The sequence below is a fragment of the Ailuropoda melanoleuca genome, chromosome 3 (assembly GCF_002007445.2).
Source record: "Ailuropoda melanoleuca isolate Jingjing chromosome 3, ASM200744v2, whole genome shotgun sequence".
In the NCBI taxonomy this organism is placed as follows: domain Eukaryota; kingdom Metazoa; phylum Chordata; class Mammalia; order Carnivora; family Ursidae; genus Ailuropoda; species Ailuropoda melanoleuca.
Window position 1 is genome coordinate 147,299,950 of NC_048220.1, and position 16,667 is coordinate 147,316,616.

Below are 16,667 nucleotides of genomic sequence, written 5' to 3' on the forward strand. Positions count from 1 at the left end.
GTTCTCGGGGTGGGGTCCAAAAAAAAAAAAAAAAAAAAAAAAAAAAAAAAAAAAAAAAAAAAAAGCCTGGGGGGTGTTCTCGGGGTGGGGTCCTCGGGTGGGGTCCTCGGGCGAGGTCCTGGGGGGTGTTCTCGGGGTGGGCTCTGCAGGAGCAGGGTGTGGCAGCCCTACTTAAGAAAGCTCAGGATACAGAATACAGACCCAGAAAGAGGATGAGTGTTCGGGGTGACAACGCTCACTGGTGGGTCCGTTTAACCGGATTGGTGTGTTTAAAATAAGGTTTAATTAATAAACAACAGCTATCTGGGCATCCCCAGGCTGAGGCTTGCGTCCTGCTTGGGAATGAAATCCTGTCCAACCAGGTTAGCGGGTGGGTGGGGTGGGTGGGACCGCTGAGCTGCTGTCCCTCCCGCTCAGCAAGAAGGCGGGGCTGGGCCTCCCTTCCCTGCACCAAGCCCCCAGGGAAAGGGAGGGGAAGGCCCCCTCTGGCAGAGGCCAGATTGAGGAGCCCCGGCAGACTCGTACCCGAGCGCAAAGATTGGGTCCCTCCTACCCAAGCAAGAGAAGCCACACGGGCCGCCACTCGGCCACCATTCATCGGTGTGTCTGCATCGGTTCCCCGGCCCGTGTCTCCTGCAGTTTGGGTTACTTAATTCAGCCCTGGCGTGGAGCCGAGGTGCACCCCACCCACCTGGGAGTTGGCCATTATCTACCTGGGAAACTGGAGCAGGCGAGTCCGGGGCTCCCCTGAGGCCTTGCACAGAGTGCACACAGCCCTAAACGCGGCCCGCTCCGGGGTTGCTGCCCGTCTGTGGCGTGGGCCGCCAGCTCTAGCTCACAGTGCTGGGGGTGACCAAGGAGAAGTGGCAGTCGGCACCACGGGCACCTGTCTGTGTGCTCAGCCTTGGCCCCAAACACCTCCACCTGCAAGAACCAGACTCCTAGGGAGGCGCCCGGCCAGTGGTTTCCATCTGACTGAAGGAAGAGTCTGTGCTTCGCTCCCCGCAAGGATCAGGGCCTTGGAGCCTTGGTGACAAAGGACATGAACTGAGAGAGGCCAAAGGGCCCCTGACAGGAACTCTTGCCTTGCCTGGCCCATTTGTCATCTCAGGACTTTGTCCTCAGCCCCGTGGGGAACACACATGCCCCTTTGAGCCCCTGCTGCCATCTGGCACCACCCCCAGGCCCAACCCAGAGAACCCCCCCCCAAGGGTGACATAGGGCCGAAGGCACCTGGCCAGGCCTCGCTGGTGAGTAAGCCTCGGGGGCATTCAGTTGCATTTATTGGCGATGCATTTAGATAGCTGGGTCTTAGCTAAGATGACAGGACCACCTCCAGCCACTGGACCCAGGGGCAAGTCTTGGGGTTTGGAACAAGAGTCCCTGAGGGTGCCTGTGTTCAGCCCTCAGGATGCAGGTGGTCAAGGGTGGGCGTGAGGCAAGGTCACGGAGCAGAACAGCACCCAGGGGCCAATGAGTCTGTCCTGTCCCCAGACACCCGGAGCCTGGAGCTGATGGGGCTTGGGAGGTATAGGGCTCAGTTTCTGCAGACCGGTGACCAGGCTCTGAGGTGCAGGTCAAGGCCAGGGAGATACCCCTCTGAGGAATGGTTGGCCTAGGCCAGGCCGCAGGTAGGCCTGGCAGTGGGGATCCTGGGCGGGCATCTGGACAGGCCAGCTGGGGTTAGGCCCAGCAGAGGCTCCAGGCCGTCAGTCAGAGAGGCCCCCTCAGATGGGTGTAAACTCAGGTCCTCTTGCCCGTGGCAGAAAGAGGGTCCTAGAGCACACAGCTGGTCATCGGGCGCCCACAGTGCAGTCCGGTCCCGGGAAACTTGTTGGCAGGGGGTGGTGGACCGTCCTGCCAGGGAGGAAAGCAGGCTGCTCCCAGACCTGGGGCACTTGCTGCTTGGATGGCTGGCTTCTAGAATGTACCACCAGGTCTGTCAGGGTCTGTGGACAGCGGGAGGCCATCGAGCCAGGAAGCGCTTAAAGACGGAACACCTCAAAGGGGAATGTGCAGGGGAATGTGCATCTGGGAGCCCCTGGCGTCTGAAGCCAAGAAGGACCGTGTTCCTCCCTCCGCCTCACCCGCGGTGTCTGGCGATGGGAGAGCGAAGCCTGTGATTCCCTTTCCAAAACAGACATTTTAAAGTCACTGGAAGCTGGTTCTGACACCTGTCACTGCTTCAACACCCAGAGCTCACAGGAAACCCCCTCCAGGGCCCTGCCTCTCCGCAGACACAACCTTCGCCCAGGGCCCTGCCTGGCCCCGCGGGAGAGCCGGGCTCCTGCGGAACCCTCCTGTCCTTGACCTGGAGGGGGCCCACAGCCCTGAACGGCCAGGCGTCCAGCCCACACGGTTTCCACCTTCCCCACCCCGGCGGGCCTCTCCCATGGCTTCCAGGCCTGACAGGCCCCTGGGTTCTGTTTAAGTCCTGTCAGCCTGGGGAAGGAGGCTCCATGCCAAGAAGGCCCCTGGACAAGGCCCTCCTCCAACCAGCCTGCTGAGAGCCTGTGTGTCCCGAACAGAGCTGGGACGGGCAACCATATGAGGGTCCCTGAGGTGGTGTCCAGGGCAGACTGCTGCTGGAGACTGAGATGAATCTGGAAGGACAGAGAAGCTGGAAAGTGCATCTCAGCATGACCCCTGCCCCCCAGGGCACCAGGAACCTGCTGGGCAGGGGCCACTCCAAGAAGCAAGCTAGGCTGAGCTTTGAGGACCTGTGCCTCCAAGCTCCCTTCCTCCTCTCTGAGCCCCCATCTCCCCTCTTGTCGCTCAGACCTCCCTGGCAGCCCGTCCTGTTGGAGACCCCAGGGTTTCCCCAGACCCTGTGAGGCCTGTCCCTGCCCTGTCCCCCTCCATCACCTCCCCTCAGGCTGGTCCTGGTGGCTCTGATCTGGCCTGAGATATCACTTCCCAGGGAGCCCTTTCCCCCATGCCTGTTGAGCCCCCAACCACCTGCCACCTAGCACATACGCCATGTCCATCCCTGGCCTGCAGACCGCCCAGGGCCGGGGTCTGATTCCATGCTGTGCCTGTCCGAGTACCCTGGGCCCCCCATCTGCTTGAGCACCCTCCCGGCAGGCTGGCCAGAAGGGAGCAGCCAGGCCCAGGGGAGATGAAGGGAAGAAGCAGGGGCGGTCAGTCCCTGCTGGGGGTGAGACCAACCATTCCTGAAGGCTGTGGGAGCCCGTGGGAGGGAGGCAGGCAGTCTGACCCAGGTTCTCTTAACCAGCCAGCTCCGGACCTAAGAGACTCCGAGTCCTCATCCTGAGGGGACTCCAACCCAGCCATCAGCAGGACAGCAGCCTGAGGCAGCCCCCCAGAAGGCCAAGGGCAGGAAGGGTGCCTGGCTCCGAGGCCCTCATTCTGCCTGGGCCCCAAAGGGCTCTCCTTGATGGCCCTGCCTGTCTTGCAGGAGACCTGAACATCGGGCTGCTGGATTTCCTCCTGTTTGGCAGCCTGATTGCCGCCGTGGACCCGGTGGCTGTCCTGGCCGTGTTCGAGGAGGTGCACGTCAACGAGGTCCTGTTCATCATCGTCTTTGGGGAGTCACTGCTGAACGATGCCGTCACTGTGGTGAGCGGGTGCCGGGCGGGCCCTGGGACGTGGCACAGAGCATCTCAGAGCCACTGGGCGGGAGAAACACGGTCCCCCTGTGGCCGCAGTGCCCCTCGGTGCAGAGGGCAGAGGAAGCGGCCTTCGAGGAGGCCACATCTGTGGGAGGGTCTCTTCCTCCGCTCGCAGCTCCGACCGCAGGAGGCTTCCCCATGCCACCCTTGTCGCATGGCTCCCTTCCCTGAGCAACTCAGAATGACCACCTGCCTGACCAATTCCTCGTCCGTTTTCCCCCATCGTGGTAACGATCAGTTGGCCCACCGCCTCGGTTCCCAGAGCTGGACGGCTCTAACTTCGGGCCCAGACTTGGTGCCCCCAGTTCCTGAGTCCCCTAAGAGAGCAGCTGAGGACACACAGCAAGACCTCACCAGAATTCAGGAAGGAAGATGAGCTGGCATGGGTTGTGTGCCCACGAAGGCGGCTTTCTCTCCAGGAGGGCAGGGCCCTGTGGGGGGGCAGGGGCTGGAGGACCCTGTGTTAGGCTGTGAGGGCACAACCTCTCCACAAAGCGAACAAAAGACTCATGAAATGTGGGGACACCGTCTCCACATCACAGCATCTGGCATGGAGTTTTCGAAACCCGTCCCCAAACTGGGCCACTACACCTGTGTGAGTGAGTTATGGGTAACACGGAGGCACGCACAGAGCACTTTCCCTGCGCGGGTCAGCCGGGCGATGTGTCTCCGAGCACCTGCCCTGGCCCCACCGGCCCCCTGCCCATCCCGAGGGCTCTGCAGGCGCAGCGGGATATGAAGATCTGTCTGGGCTCTGAAAGTCCCAGTGGCCTCTCCAAGAAACTCCCTTCTCGCGTCCTTCCCGGGTTCAGGAGGCTGAAGGGTCCTAAGGTTGGGCCGCACCAGATCCTTCTGTAACAGAGAAGATGTTCTCGGGGGAATCCGATAATTAATTGGAAACGCAATCAGAAATGTGACACACGGCTCCTTCGAGGTTGGGCTGCTGTGTGCCGTGGCTTCGCCTCTCCTGACCACGGAGCTCACCACAGAGCTCTGCGTACATCTTGTGAGAGGCTTCATCCCGCCCGCCCGCCCACACTTCCGCAGAGATACCAGAGTGTGGTCTGTTCCCCGGGGCCTGCCCTCCGAGGCCAGGCCCTGCCCACCACCAGCACATCGTCCAGTCCGCGTACTCCTGCTGTAGAGACAGCTGCACGCCCTGCCTTTTGGGGTCCTCTGTCCCCTTGAGCAGACCTGGAGAGCTGGGCTCTGAGCCCAGAGACAAGGTGCTTCCCGAGGAGCCTGCATCCTGCCCACGGCAGCCCCTCGGCCTGGCCATGCGGAGTGGCGCGTCCTTGGGAGGGCTCGGCCCAGGAAACACAGCACTCTCCGCAGCTGAGCCTAGCAAACAGTTCTTGAGCTTCTCATCCCTAATGTCTTGGTGGGATACAGTTTAAGTGTCAGCGTGCAAAGACGTCAAGGGGTGTGATCCCACAGTCAGGAGTCAACACGAGAGTGAAGTCACTAAAAATGAAACTCTGGCTTCATCTTGGAAAACAAAACAGAGTTAAATGCAGTGGGGAGCTTTGTGCTTTGCTGAGAGTAGGAAAGGGCCAAGTTTGCTCCTGAAGATTCTAGTTCCTTCTAGAATGTCCTTCTGCCTCTCCTATCCCACCTGCTGGCTCATCCTTGGCCTTCGTCTTATTGACCATTATTACCCCGTGATGATTTCCTCCCAGTGATTTTTGGCGTCCACCATAGGCTGCTCCATCCAGCCCAAGTCCTCGAGGCCTGGGGCCTGAGTCAGGGAGGGGTGAGCGCTGGCTGAGGGCCGACCTGATGTCATGCTTGCCTCTCTGTCCCCCCCAGGTCCTCTACAACGTGTTTGAATCTTTCGTGACGCTGGGTGGTGACAAGGTGACTGGCGTGGATTGTGTGAAAGGCATAGGTGTGTGGCTGGTGGGTCCGTGCAGCTGGGGAGTGTGGGGGTCACATCTCCTCTCCAGCATGGGGAGCACCTCCAGGCTTCGGCACCAGGCCTCCTAGGACCCACAGCCTGTGTAGGAAAAGGCATTTCCACTTTGAAGTCTCCATGGCAGTTCCCTCCTGTCCCAATGTGTTTCACCAACACAATTTCCTTGGGTCCTGGCACCGTGGGGAGGCAAGGGCTGCTGCCCTGTGAGACCCACCAGCATGTCTGGTTGGAGGATCCATGTCCTGGGTGGTCCTGAGCAAACATTTCCCTGGGCAGGGACAATGACAGCCCGGCTGTCCTGGGGGCCCACGGACAGCTCTGCCTAAGGCTGCCTTCCTGGGCTTTCTCCACAATGGGGGAGGGGAGCCAGGCCTCCCGCTCTCCACGCGCCGGCCTCTGGGGAGGGGGCGGGGGAGAACCGGCCTCTTGTTTGCTGAGTTGTTGGCGCCTCTGTGGGGTTACCAGGCAACCCCCAGATGAGGAATGGTCTGGAAGGACTGCCGGTCAGCCGCGCCCACACAGGGGCCAGCCACGCCCGGCCACAAAGGGCCTTTCAGGCAGTTCAGCCAGCGTCCTCGGCCCGCAGTGTCCTTCTTCGTGGTGAGCCTGGGGGGCACGCTGGTGGGGGTCATCTTCGCCTTCCTGCTGTCGCTGGTGACCCGCTTCACCAAGCATGTGCGCATCATCGAGCCGGGCTTTGTGTTTATCATCTCGTACCTGTCCTACCTCACGTCCGAGATGCTGTCGCTGTCGGCCATCCTGGCGTGAGTTCCCCTCACTCCCACGGCCTGGGGCGCCAGAGCCGCCCAGGGTCCGGGCCACGTGCTGGTGGGCAGGGGTTGGGCGGGGTCACCCCACAGCACAGCCAAGCAGCTGTGCCCAGGAGGGGAAGGGAGGGAGAAGGGACGGGACGGGGGGGTGGGGGGTGGGAACGGGGCCCCTCCCCTCCTGGGGCACCACCTTCCTGGTCCCTTCCTGGCCCCCATCTGCCTGGCCCACTTCCCTGTGAGGGGTGAGAAGCCACTGTGGGGGTGAAGAATCTGGCCTATTCAGGTTTTAAATCAGGAGTTGGCGTTTTCACAGAATTGTCCTTGAGCTCTGCCTACACACGCAGCCTGGACGGGAGGCCAAATCTGCCCCGGCACCCCCACCCCCGCCCCGGCCCGGCCAGCTGCCGCCGGACTGTGGGCAGACACCGAGGCAGCCCACGGGTGGCTCCGGGTTCAGGGCTTCGAACGTGGGGAGCCCAGCTCCCAGAGAAGGGCCCTCAGTGGGGTGGGTGCACGCCCAGGACACAGGCCCACGACCCGTGCAGGCGAGTCTCAGCCCCCAGTCTCACTGCGAGCCCGTCCCGCCCCCAGCATCACCTTCTGTGGCATCTGCTGTCAGAAGTACGTGAAGGCTAACATCTCGGAGCAGTCGGCCACCACCGTGCGCTACACCATGAAGATGCTGGCCAGCGGGGCGGAGACCATCATCTTCATGTTCCTCGGCATCTCGGCCGTGAACCCGCTCATCTGGAAGTGGAACACGGCCTTTGTGCTCCTCACTCTGGTCTTCATCTCCGTGTACCGGGCCATTGGTGAGGGCGCTGGGCGGATGGTGGGGACAAGGGGGAGGGGGGGGTGATGGCAGGGATGATGGGAGATGGGGAGTGGCGGGCAGTGGGGATGACAGGGCGGAGGGGAGACGATGGGGGATGGGGCATGATGGGGGGCAGTACGAATGACGAGGGGTGGTGGGGACAGTGGAGGGTGGACAGTGGGTTACAGCTGTGGGGAGTCTGTGGAACTCCCCAGCCCAGTGAATGGCCGGCTCAGGAGCCCCTGGGGAGCCTCAGTGGCCAGGCCATCGGTTATCTTCAGCGAAGGTTCAGGCTTTCTTCACAGCCTTGTCACCTTGAGATGGAGAGAGCACAACTGGGGGGCAGGGTAGAAGGTTCTAGAACGTAGAGGAACCCACTTGGTTTCCCCTTGACTCACTGTGGATACAGTCACTGAGGAAGCAGATGGAGGCTCCTGTGAGGCAGGAGCCCTGCTCCCCGCTGTGACCCTTGTTGCCCATCCTTGGAGTGCAGGCTGGGGTGGGATCACCACCCGTTCTGCCTGTGCTCAGTGGGGACTGGGGGCTCCAGGGAGGGGCTGCCAGACTGAGGCAGTGTCGGGGGTCCTAGGACACAAGGCCTCCACTGCCACGTGGGTCACAGGGGCAGGTTTGACCCGCGGCCAAGAGAGAACGCTGGTGTAGACAGGAGGGTGTGGGGAGAGCAGAACTCCGGGGTGGCATTTTTGTGAGCCATTGCTCAGAACAGAACCCGTCGCCCTCACTGTCACTGCCCAAGGGGGGAATTCCCAAATGTTGCTCCCCTCAGTGTGGTGGCTGCCGGGAAGGGGCGGGGCGGTGCTCCTGGCGCGTGGGAGCTCAGCGCAGGCCGGCCCGCAGGTGTCGTCCTGCAGACCTGGGTCCTGAACCGGTACCGGATGGTGCAGCTGGAGATCATAGACCAGGTGGTCATGTCGTACGGCGGCCTGCGCGGGGCCGTGGCCTTCGCTCTGGTCGTCCTTCTGGACGAGAAGAAGGTGAAGGAGAGGGACCTGTTCGTCAGCACGACCATCATCGTGGTCTTCTTCACTGTCATCTTCCAGGTAGGGTTGAGCGCGTGCCCCGCCCGTCCTCCCGACCTCACCATGCCAGCCTGGCACTGTGACGAGCCTCGCCAGCCTCCAGGCCCTAATTGGTTTTTACTATTTTAGTAACTAGGAGCCGTTTTTTAGGTTTTCATGTGGCCCCACAGGGGACGCAGCACGATTTGGCCTAAAAATGTCCTTCCTGTGCAGCTGCTGGCTGACAAAGCCCCAGTTAATATTTCGTTGACCAGACACGCCCAGGAAAGTGTCCCACTTCCCCCTTGCTGCGGAAAATCTAAGGCGCCAACTGGGGGGCCGTCAGAGCAGGGTCAGGTCCCTGCGCACCTGAGGGTGTCGTGGAGTCACACGCTGGGGGCTCAGTGGGCCAGGGTGGGCCCTGGGGTGGAGCCTGCCTGCCACCAGGGTCAATACCCGTCCTCCAGGGCCTGACCATCAAGCCCCTGGTGCAGTGGCTGAAGGTGAAAAGGAGTGAGCATCGGGACCCCAAACTCAATGAGAAGCTGCATGGCCGGGTAGGGGGGACCGCCTGGGGAGGGGGAGGGNGACCATCAAGCCCCTGGTGCAGTGGCTGAAGGTGAAAAGGAGTGAGCATCGGGACCCCAAACTCAATGAGAGGTGGGACAGGGCCCCGCAGTTGCAAACCCCCAAGTGATGCTAATGCACTTCTCTTTCCTGCAAAAGGCTTTTGACCACATCCTCTCAGCCATTGAGGACATATCAGGGCAGATTGGACACAATTACCTCAGAGACAAGTAAGTGGCTGCAGATGCCCGTGGCTGGGCTGAAATGGCGAAATTTGGAGGCATCTTTGTCTCCACTGTCGGCGTCCCTCCCCCACCTCTAAGGGGAAGACCCACAGGGTAGAAAGAGCCACTGATATTCCTCATAAGCCAACCTCACAAAGTGCAGCTGACTGAAGAACGCTGCCTGTGAAGGGGCCGGAAGGTTGCTTGCCCGACTGTCTGAGACCCCCACCCCCTGGGACTCCTGTTCCCCTGAACCCCCTCCTTTCCCGGGGACCCCCCGGGAGTCCCTCTGCCTCTGGGACCCCTCTCCCCCAGGAACCCCTCCTGCTGGAGCCCCTCCTTCCCCTGGGACTCCCTCCCCTAGGACGCCCCCAACCCCCTCCTCCCGCTGGAGCCCACTCTTGTCCCTCGCTCACCGTGTCTGTCCAGCTCGTGGCCCACCGGGCCTCGGCTAGTTGTAGCTCTTCAATGCTCGCCCGGCCCCCTCCCCTTCCGAGCCAGAGTACTCGCCTGTATTCTAACCGGGTTGGATTTGAAGCCTCCTTTGGGCCAGCCTGGTTCTGTCCTAGTGTGGGAGCTCAGGGCTTCCTCCTCCCCCAGCCAATCCCTCTGCAGGTACAATGCGCCCCTTCACTGCAGCCAAGGCCCCAGGGCCCCGCCCCCATCCGGTCCCACCCTTTCCGGAGTTAGGTAGCCACTTGGACAACTTCGCCATACTGTATTAAATGAGAAGACAGAATCCAGCATTTGACATACATTGTAATGACATGCGCCTTCAGATAGAAAGGTAGGAACAGAGCACAGATGGGAAATAGCACCCTGAGAGTTATTCCTTTTATTTTAAATCTCACCTTTGTGCTTGTTACAGTAAGTAAAACTCAGGGTTGGGGGAGAGAGGGCGTCTCCTGTGTCTCAGTTCCTGGGAGACCATGTCCCCTGCAAGTCTGGGCAGTGGGAGGGGGACTCCTACAGCATGGCCCCCCATGCTGCCAGGGTCCCCGTCCATCGGTTGACATCGTGTTGGTTTGACCCCCCAGGTGGTCCAACTTTGATAGGAAATTCCTCAGCAAAATCCTTATGAGAAGGTCAGCTCAGAAGTCACGAGATCGGATTCTGAATGTTTTCCATGAACTCAACTTGAAAGATGCCATTAGCTATGTGGCTGAGGTACCAGAACATTCCGTCTGTTCTCTTGTTGGAGTTGGGGGCTGAAACACCCAGCCATGGGACGTGGACAGCCACTGGGGTCTCGGGCAGTGGGCCAGGGAGGGAAGGCCCCCACACCCCGAGGCCCAGGTAGCACCATGCTGGGGCTGCTGACAAGTTCACGACACGAAGCTCCTGGGTCCTCTGGCGCCTCGAGAGTGGCTGTGGGAGCAGAGACACAGCACCCTCCCCCACGGCTTTCTGTAGGACGCTCTGTGGTCTGCTGGGTCTGAGATCAAAGGCCAGCCAGGGAATGATGGAATCATGCCCCAACATACATGTGCACACATATGTTCATGCATGCCTGCACATGCACAACCACGCACACAGAGGGGAAAGCAGCAAGGATGTCTTGCCTCCTGTGGGGTCAACAGGGGACACACCTGTGGTTCTAAGGTCCCTGCAGGTGAGCAGGGCTCTCCTGCATCCACAGTACGGTAGGTAATGAATCCGCCCCCATGTCTGTGGGGCTGATGGGCCAGAGAAGACTCCCCACCAACTAGCGGCCGGTGCATCCAGTGCAGGGTCAGTGAGTGGGCTCGGGGAGCGTGTGGAAGGATGAGGGACTAGCCCTGCCACGCGGGCTGCATGGTGACTGTCCGGATCTTGCTGTCTCTGGTGCTGCATGCCCGGCACAGCCACTCGTTGCAGGTTGCAGGTCAAACCCCACTCCTCCTGGACACGCAGTCTGGCTGCCCCCCCCCCAGTGGCCACATGTCTCCAGGCAGTGCACACGTGTGACAATCACTTGGCCTTTGCCCCATGCGTATCCCCACACGTGGCCCCTGGGCCCCGAGGTCACCTGGCGCCTCACGAGCTCAGGCCTATGCAGAGCCTGGCGAGCTAGGGATCTGCACGTCCATCTCAGCCAATCCCAAGGACCTCATCCAGAGGGCGTAGCCAGAGCCCTGGGAGCATCTTTTCCTTCAGAGGGGAAAGTGATTCCTGTTTCTAGCGGGCTTGTACACACCAAACGTACAGCCTGATGACCCAACACAACCAGGGGTCACTCCAAGACAGAGGGACGCAGGGTCACAGGGAGATAAGTAAAGAGAAGGGCCCCTACACCATCTACTGAGCTAATGCCGTGCCAACGCTGCTCCCCTGAAACCCCAGCCCACCAGCTCCAGGCACTGGGAGGGACGAGGTCACCTGCTGTCTGCACCTCTGGCCCTAGGCTGGGAAAGTTCAGTGCTCAAATCTCTGCCCTCTGGGACTGCGGAGGCCTTCATGTCCTTCGAGCCTGGATGGGTGGGCAGGAGGGGCTGTCCTGACAGTGTGTGCCGGGACAGTGTGTGCAGTGATGTCCCTCTCTCCTGTCCTGTCTCCCTTGGACACTCCGGCGCCCCTAGCCCCCACGTGGGAGATGCAGGCTGCTGGCAGGGCCCCCGATGCCCACAACACTGAGTGCCCCCGGCCCATGGCGTGGGCTCCTCCCCAGTGAGGACTGGCTCTGCCCGCTCAGACCGCAGCTGGGTGGTGCGCCCTCCTGGGCTGTGCCTCTGGGTCTCCTGCACCGCCGCGTGGGGCCCTGACCCTAGTGCCCTCACAGCCCCATGCCCTCACCTGAGGAGTCCCCACTTCTCCTCCAGCGGCCCCCTTGGCACTCGGCCCCACCCTCCCACCCAAGGAGAGTGGCTGTTTTCAGCTTTCATTCATGTCGGGCTGGGCTCTACCCAATCTTAATATGATTCATTTCTGGACAGAGGCCTGGGGGTTCCCTTCTCAGGGCAACTGAGGGCAGATGGTTGGGAGTCCCCAGTGGGGACAGGGGACACCTCCCCAGTCCTCTGGAGAGCTGCAATGCTTCCTGATGTCCCGTGCCCTCTGAGGGTCTGTGTTAAAGGACCCATGGTTCTGTCTTCGCTTTCCTCTTCAACCCACCAGCCACCAACCGCTCCATGAGGCCTTACCTGTGGCCTCAGCTCTCCAGGGGCCGCTGGTCTCCTGGCTTCAAGGCACTCCACAGTGTGGCTGACACAGGCTGTCTCCTCCCCACAGGGAGAGCGCCGTGGGTCCCTGGCCTTCATCCGCTCCCCCAGCACCGACAACATGGTCAACGTGGACTTCAGCACTCCGCGGCCCTCAACCGTGGAGGCCTCTGTCTCCTACTTCCTGTACGTGCTCCTGTTCACACGGGCTTCCACCAGAAGAGGCCACCCTGGCCGGGGCCCCTCCCACCATGACCCCGGAAGGCTGCTGTGGGCAGGGGTCTCACCTGACCTGCACTCCCCAGGCCCTCCTGGTCATAGGCAGCAGGGCCCCTCTGGACAGACACCAGCCAGTGGGCGACTGCGAGTCATAAGTGGCTGGAGTAGAGGCCCCCAGGTTGGCCCCCAGGGAGGGTGCGCCCACGGGCACAAAGGCACCAGCAGGAAATGCTAGTGTCTGGCCTGACCGGAGACCGAGAGAAGGCGGCGCAAGCGGGGCCCTCCTGCCTCTGCAGTGCGGCACGGCTGGGCCTCGGCCGGCTGGTGCGCAGGTGCCGGGCTCGAGGGGCATGAGTGAGGAGGGCAGGGAGCACTGTGTGTGCTGGGGGGAGGCCTCACGGGAAGTCAGTCCCGGGACTAGCCTCCCAGGACCCCGGCGGCGCCCAGGCTAAGGGGGGAGGGCAGGCAGGGCGGGCGATCACCACAGCCCCCACGCAGGAGGGAGAACGTCAGCGCGGTGTGCCTGGACATGCAGTCCCTGGAGCAGAGAAGGAGAAGCATCCGTGACACAGAGGACATGGTCACTCACCACACCCTGCAGCAGTACCTGTACAAGCCTCGGCAGGAGGTGGGCGTGCGGGGCCCGGCGGGTACCGGCCCTGGTCTCCCCCACCCCGGGACGGTGTCCTGCACCGAGTGCAGACAACACTCAGGCTGACGAGGGCTGGTGGGAGGCAGGGGCTCAGCCTCCCGGCCGGGTCCCTAGGCTCTCCCGCCCCGGGTCTGTCTGGCTGGGGGCGCTCGTGGGGCCGTGAGGTTCGGGGCGGCCCCGGCACCCAGCCCTGCACGGCGTCCCACGTGACGGTCCCGGCCGCCTCTCCCCCAGTACAAGCACCTGTACAGTCGGCATGAGCTAACGCCAAACGAAGACGAGAAGCAGGACAAGGAGATCTTCCACAGGACCATGCGGAAGCGCCTGGAGTCCTTCAAGTCGGCCAAGCTGGGGATCAACCAGAATAAGAAGGCGGCAAAACTCTACAAGCGGGAACGGGCCCAGAAGCGGGTGAGGGCAGTGGGCACGGGGTCATTGGTAGAGGGGCCGTGGGGTTCCCTGGGGGTTGGGGTCACACCAGGGCACCCCCCAGGGACAGGACTGGGAAGGCACTCTGCACCTGTAGCCCCCTCACAGAGCAGGAGGGGCCCTGGAGGGCTCCAGGCAGCACCAGCAGGGGCTCCTCTGGGAACGGTTGGGGCAGTCGGGGTCCAGGTGTAGCTGTGCCCTCACTGTTAACAGTTTCTTTTGTTTCTCAGAGAAACAGCAGCATTCCCAACGGGAAACTGCCCATGGAGAATCCCATGCCCAATTTCACCATTAAGGAGAAAGGTACTGCGGGGGGCGAGGGGGCTGGTGGGATGCTTGCCAGCAGGACCCAGAGACACATGCGATGGGGCAGGAGGGGTGCAGAGCGCTATCCTGCCAGAGAGAGAGAGACCTTGGCAGCCAGGACCCTCACCAGGGTCCTACTGGCTCCACCTTGGGCTCAGCCACTCGGGTGGGCAGTGCCCTGGAGGTGGGCCCTACATCCCCTGTCCCAGTCCCCACTCACGTTTTAGCTACAAGAGGAGTGTCCCCTCTGAGCAGACCCTATTATCCAGGGTGCTCCTGCCTCCAGAAGGCCAGGGTGGCTGAGGAGGCGGAGCAGGGGGAGGAGGGCTGGACAGTTACCGTGGCTCCTGGGTAGGAGGGAAACCCTCCTGGCGTGGGTTTGCTTTGCCCAGCCCTGTGCTGGCATGGCCTTCCGGGCACTGCCACCCAGCAAGCTGCCCTGATGGGGTGACGTGATGACCGCCCTGGGGGTGCTCTGCAAGCCGGCCAAGGGTGTCAGTCAAGGGCACTACACGGGATGTCTGTGTGCTTAGCCCGCTTCCCTCATGCTGCCCTCCCTTGCCACCAGATTTGGAACTCTCAGACCCAGAGGAGGCCCCGGACTACGGTGCTGAAATGGGTGGGGGGATCGAGTTCCTGGCAAACATCACGCAAGACACCACAGCGACAGACTCCCCCTCAGGTGAGGGGTGGGGCCAGTCCTCCTTGGGCCCCAGACGTGAACATGGTCATTGGTCGTTGATGGGGACTGCAGGACCCGGGAGGCCTAGTGCTGGGTCCACGTGGGGTGTGAGTTGGGAGTGGGGGTCTCTGCTCCAGAGAAGGGAGCGGTCATGTGCCCTGCCTGCTGCATATGGAGAGACAGAATAGAGTGCAAAGCATGGAACCCCAAAGACCTCCCAGGTGACCTTCCAGGTGTCGGCTGCGGGACGAGCTGGTGTCTGACCCCCAGGGCCGCATCCTCCCTCCCTGCTGTCCCAGGCTCACCTGGGAATCTGACCAGCCGCTGCCCTTTCTCCTAGGAATTGACAACCCTGTGTTCTCCCCGGATGAGGACCTGAGCATCCTCTCCAGGGTGCCACCCTGGCTGTCCCCAGGGGAGACGGTGGTGCCCTCCCAGAGGGCCCGTGTGCAGATCCCCTGCTCTCCCGGCAACTTCCGCCGCCTGGCGCCCTTCCGCCTCAGCAACAAGTCCGTGGACTCCTTTCTGCAGGCTGATGGCCCCGAGGAACAGCTCCACACGACCCTCCCTGAGTCCACGCACATGTAACTCCTGACCCCGCCCCCCACCTGACACCTGCTCTCTCCTAGCTCCTCTCCCCTAGCCAGCTGCCTCTCTGCCTCTGGACCTGAACTTCTGCAGACTCTCTCCAGCAACTGTTCCTGCTTCTAAGCCTCTTTTCCAGCTGCACGTTTCTTAGGAGACCCGTGTGAGTCTCAGCTTATCCAGCTGAGATGTCAGGATCCAGAGCTGTTTGAGGATTTCTTTAACCCACGTGCTCAGCCTATGAATCCAAGTCTTGAGCTCAGAGGGAACTGAGCACAGGGCTGGGTGGGGGCTGCGTGGGTAAGGAACATCTGTTTTTCTCCCCTAAAGGCCCCGGGGCTTTGGGAAAAGTCCATGTGACAGAACTGAGTCCAGGAGAAGAGCACCGGGTCCCTTTCAGCCTCATACAAAGAGGAGCTCAGGGAAAGGGTACAGGGAAGCGGAGGGGCAGGCCACCAGCCAGCCAGCCAGCCCAGCACCTCTCTCAGGAGAGGAGGCCAGAGACGGCAGGGGTTGTTGGTGGGGGGTGAGGGGGTAAGGCAGGGCTGGGAGGGGAGGGGGCAGGGGTGAGGCACCTATTCTGCAGGTGCTTCAGGGCCTTCTTGCTGGGCCCAAGAAGGTGCTGTCCCCCCTTTACCTTCCACAGGGAAGAGGGTTCACCCCTTTGTGCAAGGTTTTGGGCTCATTTCACGTTTCCTTTGGGTGTCTGGTGGGCACTTGGGAGGAAACAGGAAGCAAAACTTTCCCCCAGCACAGGAGGGGCTCTCGCGCAGGATGCTTTCCCATTCATTTCAACCGAAGCAGGACCTCCTTGTCCAGCTGGGGAGAGGCGGTCCATGCCTGCACGGCCGGGTGTTCTAGCAAGTCTGGCGGCCCGTGCAGCATTTTCTTTACGCATATGCTGGGCTTTCTCGGGATGTTCTGGGGACTAGAAGTGAGCTTGTGGAAAACACTGCGTGGGCAGGGCCTCCGTCTGGTGCTTCAGCTGCTCTCCTGCCTCTTCCTGGCTTCTGCCTCTGAACTCCATAACCGTCCCGTCTCTTCCTTGAGCCCTGCTTGTCCTAGAGCAGGGCACTGCGCGTCCAGGGAGGCCACGTGGCCGGGACCATTCCTGGGCAGGGTGGCTGTATGGGACAGTCATGATACTGAGCACCATGCTGGAGCAGAGGTGCTGGTCAGGGGGCTGCAGAGGCCCGTGCTGGCCACACGGCCAGGGGATGGCCTCAGAGTGCCCCACGACACGCCCCGTAGTGGGGGCGGGGAGCAGGCTGGGTGGCTGCAAGGCCACCCTGGAAGATTAGAGGGAAGGTCCCATGGCCTGGAGTGTCCCTATAATTCCCTACCTGCAGAGGGGTGGTGGCAGCCTCCAGAGGTGGGGGCGCCAGCGGTCAACTTAGAAGGTTGGCGATGCCCCCTGCCCGCAGGCATGCTCCGGGTTCTGGTCAACCCAGAAAGTCTTGACTTCGTGCAGTTTGTGCTGAAGGCCTGGCAGTCGGGCACTGGGCCGGGAACCTGACCAGCGCCCCCTCCCGGGTCTCCCCTGCCCCCCCCCGGAGGGCCCCCGCTAGGTGCCCTCTGCGCTCACGTCGTCTTCTCCCGCAGGTGACACAGGCTCCGACGTGCCGCTGACCGGACGCTCGTCCCCTCCCGCCGCCGAGAAGCCCCCGCTCCCCGCGCGCTCCCCGCGCCCGCGCGCCCTGAGCCCGGCCCCGCCCT

General features: G+C 62.0%; 1 protein-coding gene and 2 long non-coding RNA genes across 7 annotated transcripts in view; 1 reads left to right on the plus strand and 2 right to left on the minus strand.

The window, feature by feature from the left end:
• The window catches only part of SLC9A3 (solute carrier family 9 member A3), a 45,504-nt gene extending 28,837 nt beyond the window's left edge, over nt 1-16,667 (plus strand). Inside the window, exons 3-17 of one of the 3 annotated variants that reach the window (XM_034657117.1) lie at nt 3,419-3,579; nt 5,442-5,520; nt 6,134-6,311; nt 6,909-7,129; nt 7,990-8,192; nt 8,618-8,707; nt 8,877-8,947; nt 9,979-10,108; nt 12,149-12,264; nt 12,796-12,925; nt 13,184-13,360; nt 13,609-13,681; nt 14,253-14,366; nt 14,707-14,950; nt 16,554-16,667. In XM_034657117.1, coding sequence (XP_034513008.1) covers nt 3,419-3,579; nt 5,442-5,520; nt 6,134-6,311; nt 6,909-7,129; nt 7,990-8,192; nt 8,618-8,707; nt 8,877-8,947; nt 9,979-10,108; nt 12,149-12,264; nt 12,796-12,925; nt 13,184-13,360; nt 13,609-13,681; nt 14,253-14,366; nt 14,707-14,950; nt 16,554-16,557 — 1,991 coding nt within the window. In that variant the 3' untranslated portion in view covers nt 16,558-16,667. Of the gene's footprint in view, nt 1-3,418; nt 3,580-5,441; nt 5,521-6,133; nt 6,312-6,908; nt 7,130-7,989; nt 8,193-8,617; nt 8,708-8,876; nt 8,948-9,978; nt 10,109-12,148; nt 12,265-12,795; nt 12,926-13,183; nt 13,361-13,608; nt 13,682-14,252; nt 14,367-14,706; nt 14,982-16,553 lie in introns of those variants that run through there. The other 2 variants (XM_034657118.1, XM_034657116.1) reach the window with 2 other exon arrangements.
• LOC117801612 lies at nt 75-9,666 on the minus strand. The gene is made up of 4 exons (XR_004624371.1): nt 9,358-9,666; nt 6,915-8,111; nt 714-6,372; nt 75-633 (listed from the first exon to the last, which is right to left on the minus strand). It is a non-coding gene; the product is annotated as an uncharacterized LOC117801612 (long non-coding RNA).
• On the minus strand, nt 9,762-16,651 carry LOC109490753. Of its 3 annotated transcripts, none has more exons than XR_004624373.1 (4): nt 16,537-16,651; nt 13,470-16,075; nt 13,193-13,297; nt 9,762-12,835 (listed from the first exon to the last, which is right to left on the minus strand). It is a non-coding gene; the product is annotated as an uncharacterized LOC109490753 (long non-coding RNA). The 3 variants fall into 3 exon arrangements; XR_004624372.1 differs by having other exon boundaries at nt 16,295-16,562; XR_004624374.1 differs by having other exon boundaries at nt 13,470-13,771; nt 15,589-16,557.